Source organism: Furipterus horrens, unplaced genomic scaffold (genome assembly GCF_987537825.1).
Source record: "Furipterus horrens unplaced genomic scaffold, mFurHor1.1.pri manual_scaffold_4, whole genome shotgun sequence".
In the NCBI taxonomy this organism is placed as follows: Eukaryota; Metazoa; Chordata; class Mammalia; order Chiroptera; family Furipteridae; genus Furipterus; species Furipterus horrens.
In genome coordinates, this window is record NW_028327174.1 from 4,989,522 (window position 1) to 5,016,671 (window position 27,150).

A 27,150-nucleotide genomic window follows, 5' to 3' on the forward strand; every position below is an offset into this window, starting at 1 on the left:
CGTTTCAATTGAGACGTAATCTGCCTACAGTAAGTGCAAAGATCCTAAGTGTTGAGTTCCATGAGTTTTGAGAATTTATACATTTGTGCAACCATCCCCACAAAAGCAGATACAGAACATTTCTATCACCCCGGAAAGGTCCTGCCTGTTCGTTTCCAGTCAATTCTCGGGTGTCCGGAATACTGAAGGGTTTAAGTACTATATTGTGTTTGCGTTTTGAAGGGGTCACTCTAGTTGCGGCGGGGGCAGAGGACACCCTGAAAGCAGCAAGGAGAGAAAGTCACAGCCTAGGTCGCCTAGCAACCAAAAAGCGTTGTCCGAGGATTGACATCTCCGCGACGGGGAAGGCCATCCAGGCCCCGCCCCACCAGTTCCGCAAAGGAGCCAGTAGGCAGCGTCTTCCCGCAAAGCGGGGCGGAAAGAGGCTTCTTATTGGTCAGTTTTCCGGAAGCGATAGGATTCGGAATCTTGCCCAAAGTCGCGCGTCTGCCGGCTGCGTGTGGGTGCGCGGTGCGTGGAGGCGGTACGTAGCGTGGGGGGACTTGGCCGGTCCACGCGGCGCGCGCTCGCGCTCAGTTAACGGTGCACTAAGATTCCCCTTGAGTTGAGCCTCAGTTTCCCCCGTTTGCAGGAGCGGAGCATGTCCCTCACGGGGCACCGCAGGCCCTACCGCGCAGCCCCTCTGCCGGCCAGAGGGGTGTCTCAGCTATCGGGACGAGACGGAGCGAGCTCGGGGATCCCTGCAACCCCAGGCCCCGGTGCGTGACCGATCCTCCCGTTCCCAGAGCGCCCAGCGCAGGCCAGGATGTTCGTCTTGGTGGAGATGGTGGACACTGTGCGGATACCCCCGTGGCAGTTTCAGAGGAAGCTCAACGACTCCATCGCCGAGGAGCTGAATAAGAAGTTGGCCAACAAGGTACCGGGCCCGTCGGATCGCGGGAAAGCCTTGGCACGGGAGGGCCCCGCACTGCCCACCCTCATGGTGCGGGCCGGGCCTGGGCCTGGGCCTTGGCCTTGGGCAAGTAGCTTATTTCCGAAATTGGTTTTCTCACCTGTACGTGGTAATCCTTATCCCACAAGGATGCTGGATGGAGTCGAAAGGGAAACAGGGTTTGAGAAAGGCCCTTGTAACTGCGAAGTGCTGGATTCCATACTTCGAGATTGCTCTGCAGTCTTGGGGAAGCATTTAATGCTGTCCAGCCACGCGCTGTTTTTGTGACGATGGCCGGTCAGCAGGTTTATCCATTCATTCCTGCAGAAAAAGTGCTCGCGCCCCTTCTGCGTGCCAGGCCTATCCCACTGCCTTTTCTGTAGTAACCCTCCCTCCCCAGTTACCCTGGGACATTTCACTCGTTCCTCCTTAGCGCTTCACTTACTATGCTCTATTTTCTTACTTGTTTCCTGGGTTACTGCTTTTCTCTTTCCCTCTCCACGAGGGCAGGGACCTTTGTCCATATTAGGCAGAGCCTGGCCCAGAGTAGATGTCCCATAACTGTCTGTTGATTGAATGAATGACACAGGAGGTTCGGCCCTGTAGTGTGGTGGGAAGAGCAGGTATGAATGAGAAGTCCCACAGTTGAGTGTGATGGCAGGTTGAGGTAAAGGCTTTGTATTTGAAGGACAGGTGTTCACAAGCCTGTGGAAGAAAGGAACTTCACCTACAGTGAAGGAGACAAGCTGCTTTGTTAGGGCCAGGAGGAGCTAGCTAGCTTTAGTTTTTTGTGGTGGGAAGGGCTAGGCAGAGAGAAGAGCTGTGCAGGCAGAGGTCACAGCATTTGCAAAGGCCCTGTGGCCTTTGGAGAGAATCTTGCACCTTCATGGCCGGGAGGAGGCTGGTTTGGCCTGGCAGGCTGACAAGGTGTGTGTGTGTGGGGGGGGGGGGTGCGGGCCACACAGGGCCTGCAGGACGTCCTGGGGTGTTGATCTGCATTCTTAGAACAGCAGGAGGTGACAGGTGGGAGGAGCCAGCACGGGGAAGATTGCTGGCTTTAGAGAGTAGGCAGGTCCCTTCCATAGAGGCTGAGCTTATTTGAGGGTGGAGTCCTTGGCAGATGGCTTCTGGTTACTTTGTGATGTAGAAAGCAAGGGGGCCTGTGGGGGGGGGGTGATGTGTCACTGGCATGGAGGGAGAAGGTGTGCAAAGGCCAAGGAAGGAATGTCGAGGCAAGTCTTTCAGTATCTGAGTCATTGAGTCATTTGAGAGGAGGCCGCACAGAGAGGTCCATGGTCCGGCTAAGGGCATAGAACTTGTGCCGGACTTCGTCTCTCCACGGTGAGGTCTGGCCAGGACTCTTGAGTTCTCTGAGCTTCTCACTAATCCCTGAGCAGCCGTACAAGGCCTCTAACTGGGAGGTGATGACTCTGGTTGCAGATTAGCAGACACCAAGCAAGCGGCCAGTTGTTTGGAGCACCATGGGGTGGGGGTGGGGCATGGGATGTTCTCTGCCCAGTCTTGGGACTTTGGCCATGTGTCACCCTGCCAGCCTCAGTCCCTGTGGCCATGTCTGTGTGTCTGAGACTTTGTGAGCAGAATGGAGATTACTTATGGTTCTGATGTTCACAGAGCTGTGAGCTCTAGCATGGACTTGGGGACCTTGGAAAGTGTAGGTTTAACCAGCGGTTCCCCTACCACTGATCCTTACTAGTAATAATAGTGATCTTTCATTGATTATTATTATTTCTAGCATGTGAGTCAGGTACTGGGATAGTGGCTTCCCATCCATCCATTCTCTTGTTCTACTTAACAATTCTGCAACCTGGTATGTCCATTTTTGCAGATAGGGAAACTGAGGCTCAGAGAGGTGACCTTGGAGTTGGAGGTCACACAGTTAGTGGCAGAGCTGGTATATAATCTAGATCTGCCTTGTCATCAAAGGCCCTGTCCTTTCCAGAGCTCTACTCCTTCTGAGGTTCTTCACCTGTGGTTCCTCTAGGCAGCGCCCCAGCTCATTTCTCGCTGTGCAATGGGGTGATCATACCTGCCCTGAGGTGATAGGTCTCAAGAGAGACTGCCTGGGAGCTGGGCCTCGGGGTCACCGTGTCTGTGTACACAGGTCGTGTACAACGTGGGACTCTGCATCTGTCTGTTCGACATCACGAAGCTGGAGGACTCCTATGTGTTTCCCGGGGATGGCGCATCACACACCAAAGGTGGGTACCTTCTTCCCCTGGGGCATTGGATGTTTGAGGCTCTGTTTTCAGTGGTGAGAGTCCTGGTCTGGGGGTTAGGAGACCTGGAGCCTAGTGCTGACTCTGTCAGGAATTGACTGGGTGACAATGGGCAGGATCTTCTCTCTGAGCCTCAGTTTCCTCATCTATAATAAATGGGAGGTGGCCCTGGCCTGGTAGCTCAGTTGGTTAGAACATAATCCCGATACGCCCAGGTTGCGGGTTCAGTCCCCAGTCAGGGCACATACAAGAAGCAACCAATGATGCATAAATAACTGGAACAACAAATCGGTGTCTCTCTCTCTCTCTCCCTCACCTCCTCTCTAAAATCAATCAAAACTTTTTTAAAAAAGAAAGAAATGGGTGGTGACAAGGCCGCTCCAGCTCTGAGATTGTGGCTCTGCGTCTGCTCCTGAGCCCTGCTCTGTGCTTGGCCCTCAGGCTGATCAGGCTGGGACCCTGGGGCGCTGGGGGCTGGGGCGGAGGAGGGAGCAGGCTACACAGCTTAAGACACTTAAGGAGCTTAAGTGTGGAGAGCGGAGGGGAGCGCAGCTGCCCCTTCTGGGGGAAGGCTGGTTGGGGGGAGGGATTTTGAGGGCCACTAGGACATAATGGTTAATAGTGTGGCCCCTGGATTCAAGTCCCAACTCTGCCACTTCCTCCCTGTGTGCCCTGAGCAGTGTGCCGCGTCTCCGCGCCTGTGAAGGGCATTTAACAGTGCTCGGTGCTCATTGATTTGAACTTCTCTCCCTGAGTCTGTGGGCCAGCCCTGCGGTTTCTTCCGCACCAGCCTGGGCAGGGCTGGGTGGTGTAGGGCGGCCGCACACGCCTGCTCGGCGGTGCGCTGGGGGCTTCCGTGGGAATGGCAGGCACACCGCTGCTGCGTGTGGTCTCGCCTTTCAGTAGGCGAGGCTTGGGGGGGCTGCTCATATCCCATTGGTCAGAGCAGGCCACGTGGCGGAGGGCCGCTTCCGGCGCAGCACTAGGCTCCGCCCCCCGTGCGGCCACACCGCCGAGGGTGTGCGCTAGGGGCGGGCGGCAGGGCCAGCAGCCCTGGGGGAGGACAGAGATGCCGAGGAAGGGCCGCCCTGCGCAGAGCTCTCAGGCGGGCGGGGAGCGCGCCGTCCCTGCCGGGCCCCAGCCAAATCAGCCGCGGGGGCAAGGGCGCCCCTGAGGTGGTTCCGGGCTGGTCAGTCTGGGCGCGAGGCCTGCCGTGTCTGCCCCAGACCCGCTGAGTCGCGGTCTCCGGGGGTGGAGCCCGACGACCGGGAGATCCTCGCACGGGGCCACGTCCGAGGGGCCCTGCCCTCGCCCGTACTGCTCAGCCGCGGCCCGGGCACAGGGCTGTCAGGCATTCCAGAACGTGCCGCGGGGCTGCCTGGTGGCCGTGTCCTGGGACCTGGACACTTAACTGGCTCCCACGGATGCCGCCGTGCGCTGCTGTCTGCAGGGACCAGGAGCAGTTTCATTAGCAGAAAAAGAAGACAGCGCCGCGAGGGCCTGTGTCTGCAGGGAAGGGTGGTGTTGGGGTGAGCCCAGTCTCTGACTCTGGGTGGGGGCCTTGGTTGTCCAGGAGACGAGTAGTAAGAGGCACTAGAACTTCAAGAAAAACTGGGAGAAAGAAGTTAAATTTGAAAAAATCTTGTTCATTCATTTGGTGGTTCTGCCACTGCCACGGGGTGTGAGGTTTCACTTGGTTTTCATCGTGCCCCTCCAGTCCCCCGGCCCCCAGTTTTCCTGGGAGTGAGGTAGGAGGAGTAAAGCACTGGGTTGGGCCCCTCATGCACCCAGATTTGAATTCTGGCTCTGGACCCGCTGCGTGGGGACCTTGGACAAGTAACTCCGCCTCTCAGCCTCGGTTTCTCCATCTGTAAAATGGGCAGCTGTAAAGCTCCTTGTGGCCCATTGATTTGTGGTGGGGATCAGTCACTCTGCTTCTGTGCTGACCCCCAGCTGGCCTCCGGCCCCCGTGTCCCTCCCTGTCCCGGGGCTGTGGCCGCGAGTGTGCCGAGGGACAGCTCAGCACCACGGCTGTACCTTTGCTTTGAAGGTTCATTTGCCAGTTGCTCTTCCTTCCGCTTCTGCTTCTGCGCGAGCCAGACTGCGTTACCTCCATGAGGCTCGGGTCCCACGCCTGGGAAATAGTATAGTCATCGTAGTAGCGGTCCCCATCTCCTAAATGGGTGTGAGGGGTGAATGGGAAAACCACGTGCGGCCTTTGGCACAGAGGAGGTGCGCACAAGGTGTCGGCCATTGTGATTTGTGGCAGTGGCCGATTGGCTGGCCTTCTCGCTTGTCACTTAGGGTATTTTTGCTTGGCACCAGCCCTGTGTCTCCCTGGTAACACATGGCCGCCCCTGGGAAGCCCCTCTTGCCCCAGGCTGGATTGGGGTCTAGGCTGAGCTCCACAGCGGCCTGTTGTCTTCATGCCTGCCCATTTGCTTTGTTCTTTTCTTTTTGAAGTTGTGGTAAAATATCGTCGTCGGCAGCCGTCCGTCTCGAGAGACGATGGTGTAGCTTCTTAAGAGTCTATCTGCACCGCCGAGAATGGCTGTGCAGTCCGACTCGGGAGTGACACGGTATCTGTCTCCTCCCGTGTTGAATCGACATCTTGCGATGACGCTGGAGTGTCCTCTCCAGTGAAGCTGAAGCTACAGAGCCTGGGCAGGGTGATATGGAGGGTCTGCTGTTGCCCATGCAGCAGACCCCCCCTCTCTTCGCAGCTGAAGGATCCAAGGGAAAGACGGAGTCAATACAGCTTGGCTTCAGGTGCGCCGCAGGAGTTGCCGGTGTTGACTACAACGTCAAACCGCCTTAGGGACTCCGGCTCCGGATTTTCTGTCGGGGTTTACTCCTTTAGCCTTTCCCCTGAAGAGGTATGCCGCAAGGCAGCGGAGGTTTTTTGGAGTCAGAGTTTTCCTTCTCTGAGTGGTAAAATATATATAACATAAAATTTATCACTTTAACCACGAGTAAATGTGCTATCGCCATCACCCAGCCCCAGAGCCTTTTTGTCATCGCAAACAGAAACTGCCCCCCAAGCTACTCCTGTCTCCCGTGCCCCCCGCCCTGGCAGCCTCCCCGCTCCTTTCTGTGTCCATGCGTCTGTCCTGGGTGCCTCACGAAGGTGGAGTCACGTGGCTTTTGTCCTTTGCAGAAACAGGCATCCTGAGGCGGCCCTGCCTCTCCTGAGAAAATTTTGCCCAAGCTCACAACTAAGAACAGGTCTTCCTTCTCTCGGTGGCCTTTCAGACCTGTCTTTTTTGACTTTCCAGACCTCCCATCTGCAGGCTAAACATTCCAGAACATCAGGTGGGCAGCCCCCAACGCAGCACTGCCCTGGCTGGTCCTCCAGCTGGTCTGTGGCCTCCTTTTTGTTTTTTAATTGAGATACAATTCACATACCATAAAGTTTATCCTTTTAAAGCACACAATTCAGTGACTTTTAGTATTTTCACAGAGCTGTGCAATCATCACCACTAACTCCAGAACATTCTCATCACCCCAAAAGAAACCCAGGGATCATTAACAGTTACTCATTTAGTTCACTCAGCCCCTGGCAATCACGATCTACTTCTGTCTCTGGATTTGTCTATTCTGGACATTTCATAGAGGTAGAATCACACAGTGGCCTTTGTAAGTGGTTTCTGTCAGGTAGCATGATGTCCACTTCGGAGCATGCGCCAGCACTTCATTCCTTTGAGACGGAATACTGTCCCATTGCATAGACAGACCGTGTCTTCACCAGTCACTTGTCAGCCTCCTGGATGGCTCGCCACGTGCTTTCAGGTGTGATGTGGTTGCTCCAGACTGGTGCGCCCCGGACACAGGATCCTGTTGTCCTGCCCTCTTCCCCGTAAGTCCAGGGCCTAACCCGGCCTGGCACAGACTTGGTAGAGGTTCTGTGGGGATTTCTTAAACTGAACTGATGTGTCATATGGGGGACAGGGTTTTTCCATCCTATGAGTGGGTGACCCTTGGCTGCCCTTGTCTACTTGCCCTCTGTGAGGTCAGATGAGGACCTGTCGTCTTCATGATGGCTTAGATGGTTCTCTTCTCCCCTGACTTCCTGCCCAGTGGGATCACAAGGATGCAGCCTGGCAGGAAGCTGGGGGCCATATGGGCCTTGCTGCCCCTTGGCAGACCAGGCAGCTGAGGGTGCTGGTGGCAGAGGCCTGTGTTTGGGGAGTAAACCTGTCTGAGGAAGGCAGATTCAGCCCCATGGTCCTGTCTGGTGGTTCAGAAAGACCTGGAGTCTCCCCGTGGCAGAACAGGGCATAGAACAGCTGTGTGTCGGTGAGCAGGTTACCCAGTCTCTGTGCTGTAGTGGCACGACAGCTGACGTGGTTAGATCAAGACAGTCGCTTGGCGGCTGGCAGGGGGCAGCCTCACCGTTTCTAGCCCTGGTGGTATTCGGGCCAGTGGTGGGCCTCCCCACCTTCAGTGCTTTAGGCAGGGGGCAGGAGTGACAGGTGATGACTTCTATCAGGCCTTGGGGTCCGAGTCTGTGATGTGGGCAGAGACCTCACTTGTTACTTTCCTTGGAGTCCAGCGAATGGGGGCCACCTAGGGCAGGGCCCCAGGACCCACAGAAGCATTTTTGCTAGGTTATCAGCTTGGTCCCCCTTAATTTCAGGGCATTTTTAGCGGGATTCTGTTCAGAGCCATGCCTGGGGACAGCTTCACCAACCAGTGGGATTCTTTGCCAGGTGCTGCTGCCCTTTTTAGAATTTAAAGGAGAGCCTGGAGGAAGGTTGGAAGTGACTTTGGAGTCATTGATGGCCCAGCATATGGGCTCAGGTGTGACTTGGCTGATGGATTTGGGAGCCAGCCCTCAGTTCTGGGGCGTTGCTGCTGGCCTCTTATGAGGGCCAAGCTGTGGCCTTGCAGGGGATGGCGTGAAGGTCCCTCTGGCTCAGCCGCTGGGTCTGGGCCCACAGAGGGACTCTGCCAGGCGGGCTCCGGAGCAGCCACGGGGCCTCTGGGTCAGCGTGCTGGCCAGCGAGGACCGCCCTGGCGCAAGCACCGGTTCCTCGCGTGCCTGCTCATCACTGACGTGCCTTCTTCGTTTCCAGTCCATTTTCGCTATGTGGTGTTCCATCCGTTCCTGGACGAGATCCTGATTGGGAAGATCAAAGGCTGCAGCCCCGAGGGAGTGCACGGTAATGGCGGCCCTGACTCCGCAGAGGAAACCTGGGAGCACGGTGGGACCAGTGGTTGGGGCAGTGGTGGTCAGGCCGCCTCCCTTCCGCTTCTGTGCGGGGTCCCGTGGTCAGGGGAGGGGTCTGATACAGAAGCGGGATCCCCCTCTCGTGTTCCTGTAACAGTGAGGACGTCAGCCAGTGTGGGGCTTCATGAGGCTGGACCTCAGGGCGGGCCCCGGAGCTGGTCGAGGTGACTCGCGGTCCATGGTGTGTGCAGTGTCCACCTCAGGTTTTGGGTGGCTGCTCAGGCTGTGTGAGTGGCATAGGCAGAGGCCCACGTGGGACTCCGAGGTTGACATCTGCCCCACAGGCGGCACGTGTTAAGGGGCCTGCCCCTTGAGTATCCAGGCCCCTCGTTGTTGAACTGACCACTGTGAGCCCGTCCCATGCCGGCACTTTCTTCCAGTCTCTCTAGGGTTCTTCGATGACATTCTCATCCCCCCAGAATCACTGCAGCAGCCAGCCAAGTTGTATCCTCTCAAGGTTAAAGTGGGCCACAGAGGGGCTCGGGCCTGTGCCAGGGCTGGTCCTGTCTCCTTGGGGTGGCCCTGGGTCCTGCGATCGGATGCCGCTGGCCTCTGTGCCCACCCTGGCCATGGTGTCCACATGCCTGTCTGCGGCCCGCAGGCAGGGTGCTGGTCCCTTCCGGCTCACTTAGCTCAGGGTGTCCCCGCAGGCGTCCTCTCAAAGATGACTTCCCTGAGAGCTCTGCCCCGACTGTCTCCCCGCCTCCCGGGTCTGCAGATGGAGGCAGCATCAAGCGTCGGAGGGCTTGGCCGTGCGGGTCCTGGGCTGGGTTGGTGCCCTCTGCCCGTCCCCCCGCCCCCGTCCCAGCCCTGCGCTTGCGCACTGGGGTTGTCTGTTGCTGCGCATCCTGAGACTGCTCGCTGGGGGGGGACCCCATCCCCCAGTGACTGTGCCCAGGGTGCCCGCCACAGGACCTGGCACAGGAGAGGCGGTGCCACTAGAGGGCAGTGGCTCCTCAGCGTGGGCTCTGCAGGGAGACCTCGCCGGTTCCACAGGCGGCTCTGGCCTGTGTGGGGCCAGGGCCGCCGCCTGTGCGAGTCCACAATTGGTCAGAAAACCTGACCCCGCCCTGCCGGTCCTCTTGCCAGCTGTGGGCCTGAGGCACGTGACCGCCCACCCCGCCATCAGCCCCTTGGGAACTGGGAACGTCCTTGCGCTGACTGGTCAGGGTCGGGGACGGGGACCCGCACTGTGCACGGGAGCAGGCCAGCTTCAGCTAACGTTGGCGGGCCGGCCACAGCCCTGCCAGGGGGGCCTTGCTGCAGTCCCTGTTTGACACACGGGGACCCTGAGGCACTGAGGTTGGGCCTGGCCCCAGGTCACAGCTGGCAGGTGATGGAGCTGATCTGCACTTGGCTTCTGAGAAGACCCACAGGCGGAGTCAGACCTGGCAGGGAGGGGACCCCAGGCAGCAACAGGCTGGGGTCACTCCCACCTTGAGAAGCGAACTTGAGCTCCGTCCTTGAGCCGCCCTCCTGCTTTTATGCGCTGAGGAAGCCTGTGCATGCCTGGCGGGGCCCCTGTGTCCCCAGCCTGGGCCCTGCCCCCCGGGAGCTCTTGCTCCTTTCTGGGGGACCTGGGCCTGGCCCAGCCTCACCACTGGCACATGGGCCCGCTTTCCCTGTGACTTCCCAGCCAAAGGGAGGGTGGGCGCTGGGGGAGGGGCCCCCATCCTCAGGAGCTCACCCGTGGCCTGACTGTTGCCTTGACGTGGTCCCCGCCCAGCGACGAGGCCGAGCAGATGTGGGTGTGGGAGTACGAGACAGAGGAAGGCGCGCACGACCTGTACATGGACATCGGCGAGGAGGTCCGCTTCCGGGTGGTGGACGAGAGCTTTGTGGACACCTCCCCCACCGGGCCCAGTTCTGCCGAGGCCGCCTCTACCAGCGACGAGCCGCCAAAGAAGGAGGCCCCATACACGCTTGTGGTGAGGTGTCCTGGTGTGCTGCCGACACCATGGGGACCCTGTGGTGGCAGAACCCAGCTGCGGAGTGGGAGCGGGGGGCAGAGCTGCTTCCTTGTGTGGTGGCCTGTGTCCTGCTCCTAGAACCCGCTCTCCCAGCAGGTCAGGGTATGGGTCCTGCGTGCTCTCGGGCAGTCACTTGTCCCTGGGGAGCCTTGGTTTCAGAAGGCTGGGGCAGAATCTTCGTGGTGAGGTGACAAACACCTGGTGAGGTCAGGAGTCAGTCCCAAGAGCAAGGATAGGGCTTCAGGGAAGGGGACCCTCATGGCACTCCCCAGCCAGATCAGACTTGGGTTGTTTCTTTTATTTTCATGAACTCAGACCATGACACGTGACAAAAGTGGGGTTTCAGAAGCCTTCTAATAGGGGTTTCTGGCGTAATGTGGCCCGGACGCCCCTCCCCCACGTTATTTGGTGGCTGGGCCTTTTTGGCAGGGAGGTGACAGGTGGCTTGGGAGGGCATGCTCAAAACGCCTGGGGGTGAGGAAGGACGCCTGTCCCCGAGGCATTGGGACCAGGGGCTGTGTCTTAGTAAACCAGCACTTCCCTTAAGAGGCCTGAAGAGGGGAGCAGGCTGTGTGCTCACACGCGCCAGCTGGGAGCGCCGGGCCTGCGCCGTACCTGCAGCAAAGGGCCCCCTTTGCCTCCCGTCCCACTTGGCCCAAGCCCTGAAGGTAGGTGAAACGGGCCTGTCCTCTCCCTTCCTGCCAGGGGTCCATCAGCGAGCCGGGCCTGGGCCTTCTCTCCTGGTGGACTAGCAGCTAGCCCTGGGGCTTGACGGTGGGCCAGCCGTGCCCAGACCACCCCCCAGCCGCGTGGAAGGTGCTCGGAGACAGCAGCAGCCTCTCAGATGCCGAAGAGCTGAGTCTGTGCCTAAGGGGACGCAGGGCGGGGCCCGCAGTGTCCTGCCAGCCTGGCCTCACTCCTTTTCCCGGAAGTCCTGTTCTCGGTGACAGCAAAGACATTTAATAAAAAATGGCAGCATCCATTGAGGACCAACCTGCGTCCCAGGCTGCTGTTGTGACCTGGGTCACCTAATTGCCACAGCTGGGACAGCACGTCCTTCCTCTCTTCAAATCACTGTGGAGAGGCGCCCCCTACTCACCCCTCCCACACCCCCCAAATAGCAGACCTTGGGGCCTGGGAGATCCAGGCTGCCTCAGGCCCGGCTTTGGGCTGACTGGCCGAGCGGCTCCCTAAGGTAATACTGGGAGTGAGACGTGGCCTGGGGTGGCTGCCTCGGGCCGTGGAAGCTGTCAGATGCCGAGGAGCCTGAGGGTTAAGGGACAGGCACCTTCCCTCCCCCCAGCATGTGGGAGGCAGAGGCTGTGGCATTCCCCTTCTCAGCAGAGCAGGAAGCCTGGGGACAGCTGTCACTCTCAGACCATGGTTACATCAGGAACTCCCTGCGGGTCTGCTGTGGACCTCCAGATCCTGGCATGTGGGCAAGCACCCCATTATTTATTCAACAGAATGGCCGTGCCAGGCTCCTCTGGCCCTTTGACTCAGTTCTGCTAGGCCCAGGACACTGGTTTTGCAGTAAGTCTTGTCTGGAGGAAGGGGCCCCCTGCCCTGGCCTTTTTGGCCTACGCCTGGCACCGGAGCATGGAGGTGTGGGTACCGCCAGTGGGTGTAGCTCCAGGGGTGCGAGCAGCTGTGGATCGTGCCTGCCACTGCCTCGTGCTGAGGGCCGGGGGCAGTGTGCATCGTGGACTAGCTGTGACCCTGGACAGGGTGGCCTGTGTGGAATTTGGGGCTGTGCCCACTTGAGTTTGGAGGACTGGGTGCCCAGAAGGAGGAGAGGCAGCATGAGGGTCCTGGTTTTAGCTGCACAGGAAGGGGAAAGCCTTCCCCTTGGAGGCTCCACCTGGGGCCCAGCAGACAGAAGTGGGTTAGGGCAGGGGAGGGGCTGAGAAGTGGGGGGTCGGCCAGCTCACATCTCCACTGCAGTATTGGGTCCAGCTGTGGCGTGGGCATCCAGGGCCTCCACCAACTTTTAGATTCCCCCGAACCCTGGAGCTGATACCAGCCCAGACACCACCACTGACACACGGGAGCAGTCTCTGAATGTGGATTCTTATTTTCCTTGCCAAGACCAAAAGGTTCTTTAAAATCCTTCAGCCACCAGTGAAATGATCAGACAGCAGAAAAACTTTAGATGGAAGTCTTATCATCAAAAGCACAGTTGCACGCAGCTGCTCAAGGTCTGAGCCAAACTGAAACGGGAAGGCAGAGCGACAGCCCTCCAGCCGTAGGTCACTCTGCGCCAAGGTAGGGGAGGGCAGAGGCCCGGCCGCACCACCTCAGTGCTGGAAGCCACGGACGGGCCGGATCAGCTGTGATTCTGATGACGGGCCAGAGGGTGCCCATGGCGCCCGAGCGGAGTCTAGAGGAGCAGGGCGGGCCCTCACTGCTGCAGCTCCTTCATCCGGTTGAGCGCGCTGCCGGCACGGAACCATTCGATCTGCGTCTCGTTGAAGGTGTGGTTCAGGAGGATGGTCTCCTGGGTCCCGTTGGGGTGCTTGATGATGCATTTCAGGGGCTGCAAGAGAGAGGGCGGATGTGGGGGGAATGGCCCTTAGGAGCATGACCCTGGGTTCTGCTGCAGGGTCAGGAAGGCAGGGTACCACCGAGGCCTCGGGGGCCGGCAGGGGAACCGAATTCTAGGCCAGGTCAGGTGCCAAGGCCTGGATAGTGTAACCCATGAGGCCAGGGGCGACCTGCTGGGCATGAGCTGTAGGTCTCAGTGCCAAGCCTGGGCCAGTGAGTGCACAGCAGGGGGGCCTGAGCTGGCTTCACACTCATCTCTGAGAAGGCACTTCCCACCCTCTGGCGGTTGCCTGGAAAATTCTAAGTATCCTTCCAGCTGAAACAAAGGCTCACAGGAAGAGGTGCAAGTGGGGCCGGGTGTAGAAGGGGAAGCAAGGTGGCTGTCCACTGTAACCCCCTCAGGAGGGCCCTTGGGGAGTTGGGAGAGCCAGCCAGCCTGCCCCTCCTTCCCTGGTTCCCTGACCTTGCCAGGAGCAAAGTCCTTCAGGCCCTGGATGGTCAGTTTGTCCACAGGGTGAATCTTGTTGTAGTCGGCTGGGTCAGCGAAGGTGAGGGGCAGCAGGCCCTGCTTCTTCAGGTTGGTTTCTGAAAGGCAGAGGGCACACTCAGTCCTTAGTTGGCAGGGCCCACCCCCTCCCCTGTGCAGAAACTCACCAGGCCCGAGAGCTTCCTGTCTTAAGTTTCGGTTATGGCTCTGGAGACACCCTAGTCCTACCACCCGAGACAGACCTGGGGTGGTGACTACAAGGCCTAGATCGGCTGCACTTCCAGTGACACACTGCCTTCCACTAGGGCCCTACACCAGTGTGCACTGGTGCTTGTGCCTTTGGAAGCACGATCAGGGCTTGCTAGAGACAGGATGCTATTCAGCACAGAGCTGGGGGCAGAGGCTGGTGAGTATGGAAGACAGGAGTTGTGGGCATGGCCTGGAAACGAGGCACGTGGCCCCAGCTCACCGTGGATCCTGGCGAAGCTCTTGGTGATGATGGCCCGACCCCCAAGGTGGCGGGGCTCCAGAGCTGCGTGCTCCCGGCTCGAGCCCTCGCCGTAGTTCTCATCTCCAATCACCACCCACTGGATGCCATGTTTCTGTCAGGCAAAGGAGGAGTGAGGTATGAGCGAGAGGAAGGCTCGTGCTCCTGGGCTTCCTGAGGTTCACAGGACAAGGGCTGCAGAGTCCCTCCCCACCAGCTCTCCAAAGGCAGGTAAAGTCAGAGGTGAATGAGGCCCAAATTAGGCCCCGAGCAGACAGGTGATGAGGCGCGGGCCCTGTGTGTTGTGGGCAAGGGAAGGTGCACCCCACCCATGGGTGCTCAGCATAGAGGCTGGCTGGTGTGGAGGACCACAGGGTGGGAGCAGAACCCAGAGCAGTGGGTGTACAATGGAGGGGACACACACAGGGCTGCATGTGTGGCACCAGACAGCATTCAAGTGCAGAGCTTCCGGAGTGGGCTCTGGGGTGGAGAGCACCCCTTCCCTGGACTACCCACCCTGCCCCACCTAGCCCCCAGGAGGTGCCAGAGGATCCCACCCCTGTCCCCACTGACTGACCCACCTTGTAGTAGCGGGCAGTGTCAGGGACAGGACCAAACTCCTGGGTGACGGCATTGCGCACGGAGTTGGCCTTGCCGTTTTCGATGTTGATGGCACCGATGAGCAGGTTGTTGGAGATATTGTCCAGGTGCCCACGGAACTTAAGCCAGGGGCCTGCAGCCGAGATGTGGTCAGTGGTACACTTCCCTTTGACCTTGGGTGGTAGGCAGAGAGGACAGAGGTTAGGGCCTGGCCCTGACTGGTGGATGAGGCGAGAAGCCCTCTAGAGGCAGGCAGCAGGCCAGCGGCTGGGACCCAGGAGGGGTGACAAGATAAGCAGGTGCGAGACCAGTCTACAGTCCTGGCATTGTCACCTCTGGTCAGAAGGGCTCAGGCAAGGCCGTCACCCACCCCTCAAAGGCCATGGGAGTGAGATCTCCAGGAAAGGACACTCAAAGTGGGCAGCAGCGAGACAGGGGACAGGTATGTCTGCTCACTCATCCGTCAGGCCTCCACCCCCAGTAAGAGAAGCCCAGGCCTGAAGGCCAGTGACAGACTTCATGCTGGACACAGAGGAACGAGGGGCGTGTCTGGGTCCTGGCAGGCAACTGATCAGTTTTGTCTATCATGTGGGCTTAATATTGGCAATGTTACTGCTTGGAGACCCCTTAGTCAACAGGACACGTTCATGTCCAAAATGGATCTGAGGCTTTTGGCCACATCACAGAGGCTTCTGTCGGCTCAGCTCCCAAACACATGCCACACCACTAATGCCCAACTGTGGGAACAGCCGTCGGTGGCTTCTGGGGCCTCTTTGGTCAAGCCTGAGGGGTGGGGAGCCCTGCTGTGCTGGGCCACACATGCCTTTCCTGCCCTCCCGGTGGTGCAGTCACTGCCCACACCCTCTGGAGGCAGCGCTCACCAGCCGCAGCTAGATGGCTGAGAGCCCTGACAGTAGCTGGCACGGGGCAGTGAAGAAGGGGACATTGGGCTATAGACACCCTGGCTCCCCCCTCCCGTCCCCCCCACCCCCTTAACTGCGCCCTGCTCCGTCCCCTGTGCCCAGAAGAGACCACGTGGTTTCTCGGCCTCCCCGGTGATCTGGGAGGGGCCCTAGAAGGCAGGGGTGTTCTCTCTCGTCCCCATGTTGCTGACCTTGATGAGGATTTGTAGGTCCTCCAAGTCTTTGCCATTCCATTTGTCAAAAGGCTCAAGAAGCTGCAGGCGCTGGCTGGTGGGGCTCACATCCACTCGCTGCCCACTGCTGTCCTTGGGGGGGTGCTGGTAGGTGTTCTGCCCAGGGTCGAACTCCTGCAGGGAGACAGACATGTCGGGCACTGAGTCCTCAGTCCCCTCTCACACAGAAGGCAAGCTCCCCAGGCCCCAGGCGCCCCCTCCCAGTGAATATAGCTGCTTCCTTCTCACGAAAGCAGGGCCGAGATGCGCAGATGTTGGGAAGCAAGTGTCTTGGCCACACAGCACCTGGCAGTAGCCAGAGGCACCCAGGCCAAGGCAGGCCTGCAGCGCCTGCTCACCGCGTGGGGGAGCTCATCCGCATCCGGAGCCTCCAATTTGAACTTCTTGCCATCCTTGCCTGTCAGGAAGTCAGTCTCTGGGTTAAACTTGAGGGTGCCAGCGATGGCCAGGGCTGTGACAATCTGAAATGGAGGTGGCCAGTTTGTTGGTTAGCACAGACCACCACTCCCATCCCCCAACCCCAGCCAAAGCCTAGATGAAAACTGGGAGGGAAGCCCAGGACATGTCCGAGCTCTCTGCGGAGGCCGGAGTGGGCAGGCAGAGCACAGCGGGGTACACTCCTCTCCTAAAGGGGTGCCACCCTGGACTGGGAGAGGCCCTGGCACAGAAATGCTGCTGTGATGAAAATGTCCCTAAGTGGGTAGCACACTAGAAACATGGAATGCCACCTCTTCACTCATTTTTAGCAAACAGAAGTATTTCTGAAAAAAAATTAAGTCAAGAAAGACTGGCTGTGTACTGAACCGCGGCCGAGGCTGAACCCCCAGTAAGTGCCTGGGCCGCTGGGCTCACTCCCTGTTCATCACAACAACGAGGCCTCCGCCCGGCTCAGGGACGGCGCCAGTGCTTTCTGCGCTCGTTTGCGTAGTCCTGACAGTCCTGGGGCCCGGGAAAGGGACCCGGCCGAGCCCACGTGGCTGCGTAGAGGCAGGGCTGGCTTTTGTCTCGGGTGCTGACTCTGAAGCTCCTGCTGGTGATCACAACTGTGCTGCACAAGCCCCCCTGACCCCTGGGGTGTGCTGGGCCAGGCGGGGGCCGGGCAGGGAGCACGGTGCTGGGTGCTGGCGAGGCCCGTGGCTCCTGGTCTCTGCTCCCATGGCCCCTTGCTGTGCAACGCAACCCTCCCAGAGCAGGCCCGCGGGGCAGACGCCCGTGCCCCAAGCCCCATCTGCCCCTACCTCCCCTGACTGGCCAAGGGCACTCCCAGGCTAGGGCCTGGCCAGGCCACCTCACCTCTGGGGACGTGACAAAGGCATGGGTCTCAGGGTTTGCATCGTTGCGACCCGTGAAGTTCCTGTTGTAGGAGGTAACGATTGTGTTCTTCTCCCCCTTCTTGATGTCCTTTCTGCCAGGTCAGAGGATTAGGGTTAGGGATGTCTGGCCTTGTCCCCGGGCCCATTCTGCCTAGCTCTTGAGAGAAAGGCTAACAGAAAGAGCCAGAGACGGGCCTCCACTGGGGGACTCACACAGGCAAAACAGGAAGGAACCCTGCGGATCACTGAGGTTCCCTTGAGACCACATGCAAGACCGAGGCAGCGCCCAGACCAAGGCCTGACTCGGCTGACCTGGGCCACCGCTCCCTTCAAATGGCTCTGTGGGAGCCCCTGCTATGTCCATTGCGATGAGGCCTACGTGGCTTCCTCCCACCAGCCGAGGCTTCAGCCAGGTGGCCGCTCGGCCCTGCTGTAGTGCCCTTCCACTTCACATCCGGCCCAGCCTCCCAGTCCTGCCTGAAGCTCGGGGTCTCCATTCTCAAGGGGCTGTCCCATCAAAGATGCGCCTCTCACCTGTCCCACTGGCCGATGCAGGGGCCACAGGCATTGGCCAGGATGACTCCACCCACGTCCCTCAGGACCTGTGCCTGCAGCGGAGTAAAGAGGACAGGGAACTGTCAGGGGCAGGGAAGGGCCGTTCAGCCGCCCAAGGGACAAAGAGCTGTACGGGAAGCCTGGGGCAGCTGCAGAGCCCTGCACGGGCCTGAAGCCACATTCCTCAGCAGGCGGGAGCCAGGCACAGGGGCACTCACGTAGCCATCACGCTCAATGGTGGCACGGATCTGCTCAGAGCCTGGTGTGATGGTGAACTGGGACTTGCACTTGAGTCCACGCGCCAGCGCCTGCTTGGCCACAGCTGCCGAACGCCCCATGTCCTCATAGCTGGAGTTGGTGCAGCTGCCGATCAGGCCTGGTGCATTATGGGGCGGTAGGGAGGAGGCAGGAGTCAGGAAGAGACAGTGACCAGAGGTCTCCACCCGACCTCAAATTATCCAGTCTTGGTCAAGTGTTCACCCTTCGTGCTAGGTCACGGGTCATTCTTAACAGAGACAAGGTGGAAGCAACCTAACTGTCCAACAGTAAAGACTAGGCCATGCGTGACCCAGCCAGGAAGGGAAGGCAGCGTGGCCACCGAACATGCCGCCACTCTTACACTAACAGAATCAGGGTGCGCACGCGCGTCAGCGGGCTCACTAAAACATGGACAGGCCACTTCTTTTAGACTTTCTAGAATTCTCTGGCTTTTTAAAATTGGTTTATATTCAAGGGGAAGAAGTAATTTTTTTTTAAGTCTATCGTAGTTACTAAAAAAGTCAATAAAGACTGGGTGACATCATGCCACCTAGATATCAAGACATACTCTTACCGATTCAGCTATTTGTGTTCTCATTATTAAAGCATTCAACATTTTATTGGCTTCAACTGGTAAGGGTGGACACATCACAGAGCACTGTGTGCCACACACTGCAGAAAGCTCCGCACATAGAGTTGTCACTCCTCCCGAGGACTTCCGTGGGTAAGTATGATTATCGCCCCCATTTTACAGATGGGGGACCAGCACCCAGGGAGGTGAAGTTATTTGTTCATCGTCACCCAACTATGAAGTGGCAGCGGCAGAGTCAGACCCAGGCCCCCTGGCTCCAAGGTCCATGCTCTCCACAGCCACACTGTACTGTGACAATGGCAGGTACACCCGTGTGTCCGTACATGTCAAGTGACATCGGTAATATGATGAAATGTGTGTGAGACAGATACACGCCTCAGTATGTGCGTACACACAGAACAGTATACCTCTCAAAGAGCTCCCACAGCTGGTTTCTGACCAGGGCTGAGATCGGGGGTCTTTTACAATGAGCGTATTTCTTTTATACTAAGAAAAAGTAATTTCTCTAAAAAGCCTTAAAGAAAAACCAAACAATTTCAGAAGGTGCCTGGTACCTTTAGGAAGCACCCCGTGGGGAGCACAGGCAACTGCCCACAGCCCTGGGCACACCCACCGGCCCCGAGGCCCACGAACCCAACAGAGCGGAAGGTGCTCACCCACTCTGATGTCCACAGGCCACCCTTCCTTCTCCGCCACAGCGCCCACGTCTGCCACAGGGTGAGCCAGGTCCGGGGTGAAGGGCCCATTGATATGCGGCTTCAGCTGCAGAGAGGAAGTCATGAGGAGCAGAAAGGGGGGAGAGAACAGGGCGAGGCGTGCGGACAGCCCCTCTTCCTCAGGTGGTCTGGCTCCTGCTCACCGAGCCCCTACGGAGGACCTGGGAGGCCAACTACTGTTCTCAGGTTCAAAACACATCCCAGGCACAGCTCCCGGGGTCCTTCTGGCCCTGCCACGTTCGCGTTTATGTCCAGTCTGCAGATGAAGGGCTGATGTGCCTTGCTCAAGGTCACACAGCTAGGAGGAGGCAGAGGCATGGACTGACTCAGGGCTGTCAGCTTCCGATACCATGGTGCTTTTGGAATCTTCTGACAGAACAGATTTAAGGCCAGATGCTCTGTGTGTGATAACACTTATCAACAAACCCGAGGCCCTTAGCAAGGTGCCTGGCACTCCGAAAGCACTCAATACATGTTGGCAATTGATGTTACATGACTGAGCTCATTCCACTCCCATGACTGCCTTAAAGTTTTACACATGACGGAGTGAGGGCCTCACAGGTTGACTAACTTCCCCAGGGTCACAGGCGTAAGTGGCAGAGCCAGGATTTGAACTCCTGAAGACTGGCTTCAGGGCCGAAACCCCTGACCACTCTCCTCTGCTGCTTCCGTCCCTAAAGCCTGCCTATCCTCTGGCCTGGTCTGCAGGTCTCAGGGTGCCAAACCCTGGTCAGGCCTTGACCTCTGAAATCTGAAAGTAAAACAAACTCCAGGACGTAACCTTGGCTTTTGCTAAAGCTGAGATGATTCAGCTTCTGAATCACCAGTCACTGCCCCCTCCACTCTCCCCTTGGCCATGCAGCCCTCCCGCCTCACTGCAGCCTGATTCAGGCAGTAGTTGGCGGGGGTGCTGGGGAGCCAGGGGCCCAAGAGCCCTGCTGGTGCCCAGGTCCGAACCCTTCCTGACCTCCTCCAGGGCACACCAAATGGGGCCTGAACCACCACCCCCCCGCCGAAACTCCTCAGCCCAATTCTCTTCCTCACCTCGTTGAGGTTAATCTCAACCAGTTGGTCATAACTGCACCCAGGGTCAGGTACCAAGTGATCCTTGAATTCCTCAGCGAGGTTGGCAATGTCTGAAATCAGCAAGGGAGGGAGACTGAGGCATGTGAGACAGAAACTGGTTACGAGACCTGATCCATCCACCCACCCAACCCACCCACCCATCCATCCATCCATCTGAGCCACAGTTATCCAGCACCTGCCAAACACTGGACCGTGGGCACTGACAGCAAACGAAGAAACAAAACAAACAGCACAGGACACTGTCCTTGACCTTGAGGAACTATAGCCTAGTGAAGGAGCTATCAGTGAGCCAGAAGTGACAGTACGATTTGACAGATACATGGGGACACAGGAGAAGCACCAACTGAGGTTCAGTCAGGGAAGGCTTCCTGGAGGAGATGAGAAATGCTGAGTTTGGAAGGAGACGTTACCTGGCAATGGAAAGGAGGTGAAGGGCCTTCCAGGAAGGACTCATGTGCTCAGAGCTTGGAGGCAAATTGACAAGTTCTCCAGGCAGCCGCCAGGCCTCGGGCTCCAGCAATCACCCTGCTCACCTCCCTGCAGAGGCTCCAATGATCCCTCCCACAAGCCCTACTCCCAACTCCGAGCTTCAGAGAAGCCAAGCTAGAACTTTAGGGGAGTGAGGGAGGCTGGGAAAGTGGTTCTTGTTCTAAACGTTTTTCCTCCCTTTCTTAGGGCAGGAATTATAAACAGAAGCAGGCCCATGTCAGTTGCAGAGCTTCCTGTAGGGGGCAGCAGGGACCAGGCCAAGAAGGTCTGACAGCCACCCTCTAGGGTGAAACTCAATTCCAGTCCTGAGGGAGGGAAATCTCAAACTTAGACGCCAGGCCCTTCCGAAAGCTGGTGAGAACTAGACACTCAACTCTGAAACAGTAACACACACACAACTTTCGTATCCTCTCAGGGGCTATTCAGAGCCCTGAAGCCAGTGTGGAGACACCAGGTTTCGGACTCCTGCCCCAAGGGGAAGGTGTAGCTGAAGACTTTGTCCCCCACCCACCCCCACTGCCCCGCTGCTCACCTGCCCGGCCTGTCTTGCTCAGGTACTTCTTCATCCTGTGGTTGTAAGGGAACACTGACGTCGTGGCCCCGATTTCTGCGCCCATGTTGCAGATTGTCGCCATGCCTGGAGGGGAACAGAGCCCACGGGGCTGGCTGAGCGGCGGGCGGGGTCCCACACACCTGCCCGATGCGCTCACCATCTTCACACCAGGGAGCAGGCATCGCTCCTTCCCTCGCTCCCATGGCCACCTAGAGGCAGCGGGCAGACCCCTCCCTGTGCCCAGGTTCAAGCCGGGGCCAGTGAGGAGGCCGCAGCGGCCAGAGCACAGTGTAGTGGCGCTCAGAGTAGCTGCTGTGTGGCATGAAGAGGACACAAGATTCAGCCCCACAAGCCGAGCTCTAGTTCTGGACCGGCTGTCCTGCCCAGCAGGGGCCGGTCAGGTGTACTGAAGGCTGACCCAGCCAGAATAGCCCTGCAACTGGGTCCACTTTGCAGGGAAGGGAACTGGTTCACAAAGGCCCAAGGCCATGTCATGAAGCAAATGCAGGCGTGACACTCAGGTCTAGGCCCACCTGCCTGGTGTCCAGGCCTGCCCCCTTGCAGCCACACCGTGGCTCCCAGCTTTCCAGCAGTAACACTCAATGCTGGCCACTGGCTGGGCCGCAGGGCCCCACACAACTGTCAGGGCTTACCAGGTGTCCTGTCTGCTCTCAAACTCCTGGCCTCACAGGGCTGCTGGGACAACAGGCCTGAGTTTATTATCAACTTCCTAACTGAGCTGTCAACAGTAGTAAGGGCGATGGTAAGAGTGGGTCCCTGTCACTGGGGGGATACAAGGGCCAGCTGAACAGTCGCTTGTGGCGCTGAGCAGGCAATGGGGAAGCTGGACCGACTTCCTCTAGGGCCTGTTCCAAGTCCCCCTGGGTTCTCAACGCCCAGGCACTGAGGCCGGGCCATCTGGAGGGGTGGGTGGCACCGGGGAGGGGGGGGTCACTAACGCAGGCGAGTGAGCGAGGCTCCAACCCCAACCAGCGGAAGACATGGGAAAGGGACTGCTCTGTGGTTGACCGCCGCCTGCCTCCACCCTCTCTGGGACCCTTGTTCAGGATCACCCCAGGTGGCCCACTGCCATGGCCAGAGCCTTGCAGCAGACGCTGGCTCAGCCCCTCGTTCTGTGTGGCCGCAGGGAAACTCCCTGCCCTCCCCGAGGGGCCTCTATCTCCTCTGTGTAATGAGGGATCTGGACTAGCCATCTCCCCTCTCCTCTAAACGTCCACCCCAAGTTCCCAAACCGACCAGACAGATTCTCAGGGGAAGGCCAGTCACTGCTTCTAAGGCTCAACTACAGGCCCCATCAGGCCCCACGCACGCTGAGGGCCAGGTCACGTGGCACCCTCCTCACCAGTGCAGGAGATGGAGTCTACGCCAGGCCCGTGGTACTCCAGAATAGCGCCTGTGCCACCTTTGACTGTGAGGATACCCGCCACCTTTAGGATCACATCTTTGGGTGAGGTCCAACCAGAGAGTGAGCCCGTCAGCTTCACACCGATTACCTGAATAGGTGGGGCAAGACAGCAATTATGGGCCCTGTGTACCATGTGTCAACCAGGAATCCACCTGCTGGAGTTCCCATTTCTGCTTAGTTCTCCCCGCCTCCCCCCAAGGCGGTGTGAGGCTGGCCTACTCATGCATCCCTTTTGGGTTCCACATTTCCCAGTCCCCCAAAACTGCCCCTCCGCAGCCACCCGGGGGCAAGCCCTTCCCTACTGCTTACCTTGGGGCATTTCAGCTCCCAGGGGATCCCAGCCATGACATCTACTGCATCAGCACCCCCAACTCCAATGCAGATGCCTCCCAGGCCACCACCATTGGGGGTATGAGAATCAGTGCCAATCAGAAGAACCCCAGGGTATGAATAGTTTTCCAGAATGATCTGAAAAAGAATCCAAGATCTTAAGCTTTAAAAGACTTGAGCAGAGAATGAAGGTAGGATCCAAAAGGGGTCTGCAAAACTGTCCCCTGCTGACGGTGGGCCACTGGCTCATTCCCAGGCCCCCCCAGTGGGGCCCAGAAGAGCCCCAGGCTTGGGAGACAGGTGGCCTGGGAGCATGAATTGCTGACCGTCCCTGGCGGTATGACTTGGGTTTATAGGTGCCTCCCTGCAGCTCAGCTTCCTCACCTGCTGGCACAGTGATGAGAATGCCCACACCCTCCCGCCCCCAGGACTGTGGTGAGAACCATACACATAAGCTGAGATACAAGAACGTAGTCTGTGACAGGCCTGGGGCAAAGTGCGACCACTGAAAGGTGTCCTTTCTGATGATGCCCTGCCACATGTGTGGATGTGCAAAACGTGCCTATCTGGCCTCTCATCAGGGCAGACGGCTCTCTAGCTCCCACGGGAAGCCCTGGGATCCGGGGAGCACACAGGCCATGAGCTTTTCCACTGCTGAGCTCAGGTGCAGACGGCTCCTGACCGCAGCAGCTGGCGGTGGCTGAGAATCGAAAGGCTCGCTCGGGGAGTGGGGTGGGGGGCAGGGTATCTCGTCTCCTCACTGCTCCCGCAGCGCGGCGTTCCCTTTGTCAGCCCTCCTCCCAGCTGGGGAGGGGCTGGCAGCGAGCGTGTCCCCCAGAACATCTGACTGTAGCACAGGGCCAGCCAGCCAGTGTGGCCCAGAGGTGCTAGGCACTCTGAGGGACGCCGGACAGCACTGGGCAAGCCGCGGCCGGGAGTCCACATGCTGAGCTGTGGCCCCACATGAGGGCCTCTGCCCCTCCGAGCCTCGGCTTCTCCTGCACAGAAGGACGCCGACAGCAGCGCTCACCATGCTGGATCCTGGTGATGGCTCGCAGGGTGGGGATGGGGGGTGGGGTGGTGGTGGTGTGTGTGTGTGTGTGTGTGTGTCGCACATTAAGCTGTAACAGTGCCTGGGACATGCGCTATTTCTGTTTATTATGTTGCAGCAAGAGCCTTTATCTGAGTTTCTGCTGCTCATCTGTCAGATGGAATTACTCCCCCAACACAGACACATGGATGCTGGGGAGGACAAATGAGATCAGACATGAAGGCTCTATGGACTGTCAGGACTGACGGAACGGTGGGTAGGCTCCCTGCAACATCACAGAAACCCCAGGGCCTCTGCCCCGGGCCAGGCCCCTGCCCAGCAGACTCAGCAAGGTACGAGGGTCTCCCTTTTGGGAACGCAGAAAGTGAGATCTGGTTCCTTCCCCGGAGGGCGGCAGCCGGCCGGGAGGACAGGCCAGCATAGAGGAAATCTCTAACAAAAACACCTGCTGGAGCGAACCCTAACAGTTTTCTCTCCAGCCCTCCTTGCCTCAGCCAGGTACAAAAATTTAAAACTAGTTAATCTCTAAATCCCCTTGGGGTTGTAAAAGACTAATCCGTGAAGACCAGACACGTAGGATTCAATGTACCCACGTGTGGTCCATGGCCAAAGGCGAGAGGCCAGTGCAGACCCAGGAACTGCAGAAAGTGTCACAATGAGGCTGCTTGTGACGGTGACCTCAGCAGTCAGCTGGATATGGTGGGGCGAACGGGGGTGAGGGGTGACGGCGGGAGAAGCATATTTTAAACTGAACTGACATCCGAACAGAAAGCAGGAGATTCAGTCGTCCATCCACACAACACACATACTGAGGACCTACTCTGTACCGACCTGGCCGCAGGCCCAGAGCTAGAGGATGAATAAGCCACAGTCCCTGTCCCCACAGAGCACACGGTCCAGGCGGGAAAGCACCTGGCACACACGGGGGTCATACTGTGAAGGGGTCCCACAAGAAAGTGCCAATGCTGGGCACGGGGGAGGACCGGCAGGCAGCCAGAAGGCGGAGTCACGGAGGAGGTCTGCCAGGGCACTCGGGGAGGGAAAGGAGTAAGCCTTGCCTTGGACACGGCGGAATAAAGCTGCTGACGGCCAGTCATCAGGGGGAGAGGAAAGTAAAGCTGCACAGGATCGCATGGTCCCGAGCAATTTTCTTTCTCTATTTTTTAAATTTATTTTTAGAAAGAGGGAAACGGAGGGAAAAGCGAGAGCAAGAAACGATCAGTTGCCTCTCTCAGGCCTCCAACCAGGGACCTGGCCTGCACCCCAGGCGTGTGCCCTGACTGGGAATAGAACTGGCGACCGTTTGCTTTGCGGGCCAGTGCTCAATCACTGAGCCACATGAGCCAGGGCTGAATTTTCTCTTTAAAAGAACAAACATACCAGGCTGTACGCCCAACTGGGGACCAGTAGCAGGTGTGGGCTGCCTCACTCACAGCCCTACATTTTGGCCCAGGAGCTTCCAAAAAGGCCTGGGCATTTGTACTGAGGTGGAATGGGGGACACCCGGATTGGGGTACCCTTAGCAACCAAAGGCCAAGGCGGGGCCTCCTCCCTCCGCGGCCCTGCGCTGGGAGAGGTGCCCTGCCCCATGCAGCCCCTTCCTGGCGGGGGCCATGTTGGGAAAGGGCAGAGCAATGATCCGTGGGCTCTGGTTCCAGAAGGGGGTGGCGCCAGGCGCCCACAGGCTCGGATTACAGCCTGACTCAGCTCACCTGAGGGAGGCCTGGGATGGAGGCAGAGAGTAGGGTCACCTTGGAAAGGTGCAAAGAGGCCAGTTTCACACGTACGGTGGATTCCAAGTGGACACACAAACCAGTGCACAGTCCCAAACCACATCCGTGGCCCCTTGATGAAAAGCTCAGCATTCTCTCCCCAGGAACACACACACACAAACGCACCCGCACTTACAGAAACGAAACTGCCAAGCAGGAGAAACTTCCTGCTTGGAGAGACCCCAGAAGAACTCCTGGCCAGTAACGACCACGTGGCCTACAAATACCAGGCAGGGGCCGAAGAGGCTCAGAGGGGCACTGCGGGCCCTGGCGGGAAGTGTCCCGGAGCCACACACTGGCGCCAGGGCCGGACGCCTGGATGCAAGTCTGGGCTCGGCGACTGGCAAGCTAGGTGTCCCCGGGCAAGCAGAGCAGCTCCTTGGCGCCTCAGCTTCCCCATCGGTAAGATGTGGCTAAGAAAACACGCCCCTCACAGGGCCCCGAGGGAGTTACTCTGTACGGTGCTAAGTCTGGTGCCTGGCGTCCGGCGTGTGCCCCTGTGGGGTGAGCGAGTCACGCGGCCCGGACCGGCACTTGTGGGAAAAGCACAGCGGGAAACAACGCAGCCCTACAGTGCCCAGACGAAGGTACAGCAAGAAACACATCAAACTTAAAACGTGGGTTACCGAAGTGATCAGAGGGGACTGTTTTAGTTTCTTACATGGAGAGTGAGAGTGTGTACCTTGACATAATAAAAATTAAAATTAATTTAAAAACGGAGGAGGAGGAGCCTAAGGGCTGACGGAGACCCATCCTCCATTCCCCCCCCCACCTCCCGAGCCCCCATTCCCGCAGGCCTGCAGGCGCTCGCGGGTTCCCTTGGGGCAGCCCGCCACCCCCGTCACTAGAGGCAGGCCAGGCTCCACTTTACCTGGTGAATGATTCCCGAGCCGGGCCGCCAGAAGCCCACGCCATACTTGGCACCTGCAGTTGCCAGGAAATTATACACTTCTTGGTTTATGTCCTATTGAGACAAATCAATAATCAGGGCATTAGTAACACAGTTTGTGTCTGGGATGACCCTTGCCCATGCCCGCCTCCCTCTGTCCCACCTCCCCCGTGACTCTGAAACGCTGGCTCTGTGAGGACGGCCCTCTCCTGGAGGCCTTCCACAACACAACCAAAGGGCTTGGATGTCAGCCCAATTTCAGCTGGTAGGCTGGGAGAAAACAGGGAGTAGAGGGAGCCCCAGTTCTATGCTCCTGGCCAGGGAGTGGGACCAGAACAAGTTACTTCCCTGCCCTGGGTCTCAGTTTCCTTATCTGCAGAAGGAGCTGGGCTACACCACCAAGGCCAGCAGTGAGGGGCACGCCAGAATAGGGGTGCTGCTTCTCCATCGGAGCCTCGGATGCCTCAGGTGTAACCCT

The 27,150-nt window shown here is 58.5% G+C and overlaps 2 protein-coding genes across 4 annotated transcripts in view; one reads left to right on the top strand and one right to left on the bottom strand.

Annotated features, from left to right (window-relative positions):
• Window positions 1-458: 458 nt before the first annotated feature.
• POLR3H (RNA polymerase III subunit H) lies at window positions 459-11,361 on the top strand. 3 transcript variants are annotated; one of them, XM_090272355.1, is made up of 7 exons: window positions 459-523; window positions 632-916; window positions 3,054-3,150; window positions 8,244-8,330; window positions 8,779-8,842; window positions 10,125-10,326; window positions 11,074-11,361. In XM_090272355.1, the coding sequence occupies exons 2-7, from the start codon at window positions 806-808 to the stop codon at window positions 11,125-11,127; spliced, it is 615 nt and encodes a 204-aa protein (XP_090128481.1). In that variant the 5' UTR covers window positions 459-523; window positions 632-805; the 3' UTR covers window positions 11,128-11,361. The 3 variants fall into 3 exon arrangements, with proteins under 3 accessions (XP_090128481.1, XP_090128482.1, XP_090128483.1); XM_090272356.1 differs by having other exon boundaries at window positions 786-916; XM_090272357.1 differs by lacking the exon at window positions 8,779-8,842.
• Window positions 11,362-12,419: 1,058 nt separating this feature from the next.
• ACO2 (aconitase 2) overlaps window positions 12,420-27,150 on the bottom strand; it is a 40,168-nt gene continuing 25,437 nt past the window's right edge. The window contains exons 4-18 of the mRNA XM_090272354.1: window positions 26,655-26,747; window positions 22,940-23,098; window positions 22,568-22,718; window positions 21,184-21,288; window positions 20,121-20,212; window positions 19,017-19,122; window positions 17,729-17,886; window positions 17,490-17,563; window positions 16,936-17,047; window positions 15,981-16,103; window positions 15,601-15,756; window positions 14,468-14,659; window positions 13,869-14,001; window positions 13,376-13,497; window positions 12,420-12,904 (exon numbers count right to left, since the gene is read on the bottom strand). Coding sequence (XP_090128480.1) covers window positions 12,770-12,904; window positions 13,376-13,497; window positions 13,869-14,001; window positions 14,468-14,659; window positions 15,601-15,756; window positions 15,981-16,103; window positions 16,936-17,047; window positions 17,490-17,563; window positions 17,729-17,886; window positions 19,017-19,122; window positions 20,121-20,212; window positions 21,184-21,288; window positions 22,568-22,718; window positions 22,940-23,098; window positions 26,655-26,747 — 1,911 coding nt within the window. The 3' untranslated portion in view covers window positions 12,420-12,769. The remainder of the gene's footprint in view (window positions 12,905-13,375; window positions 13,498-13,868; window positions 14,002-14,467; window positions 14,660-15,600; window positions 15,757-15,980; window positions 16,104-16,935; window positions 17,048-17,489; window positions 17,564-17,728; window positions 17,887-19,016; window positions 19,123-20,120; window positions 20,213-21,183; window positions 21,289-22,567; window positions 22,719-22,939; window positions 23,099-26,654; window positions 26,748-27,150) is intronic.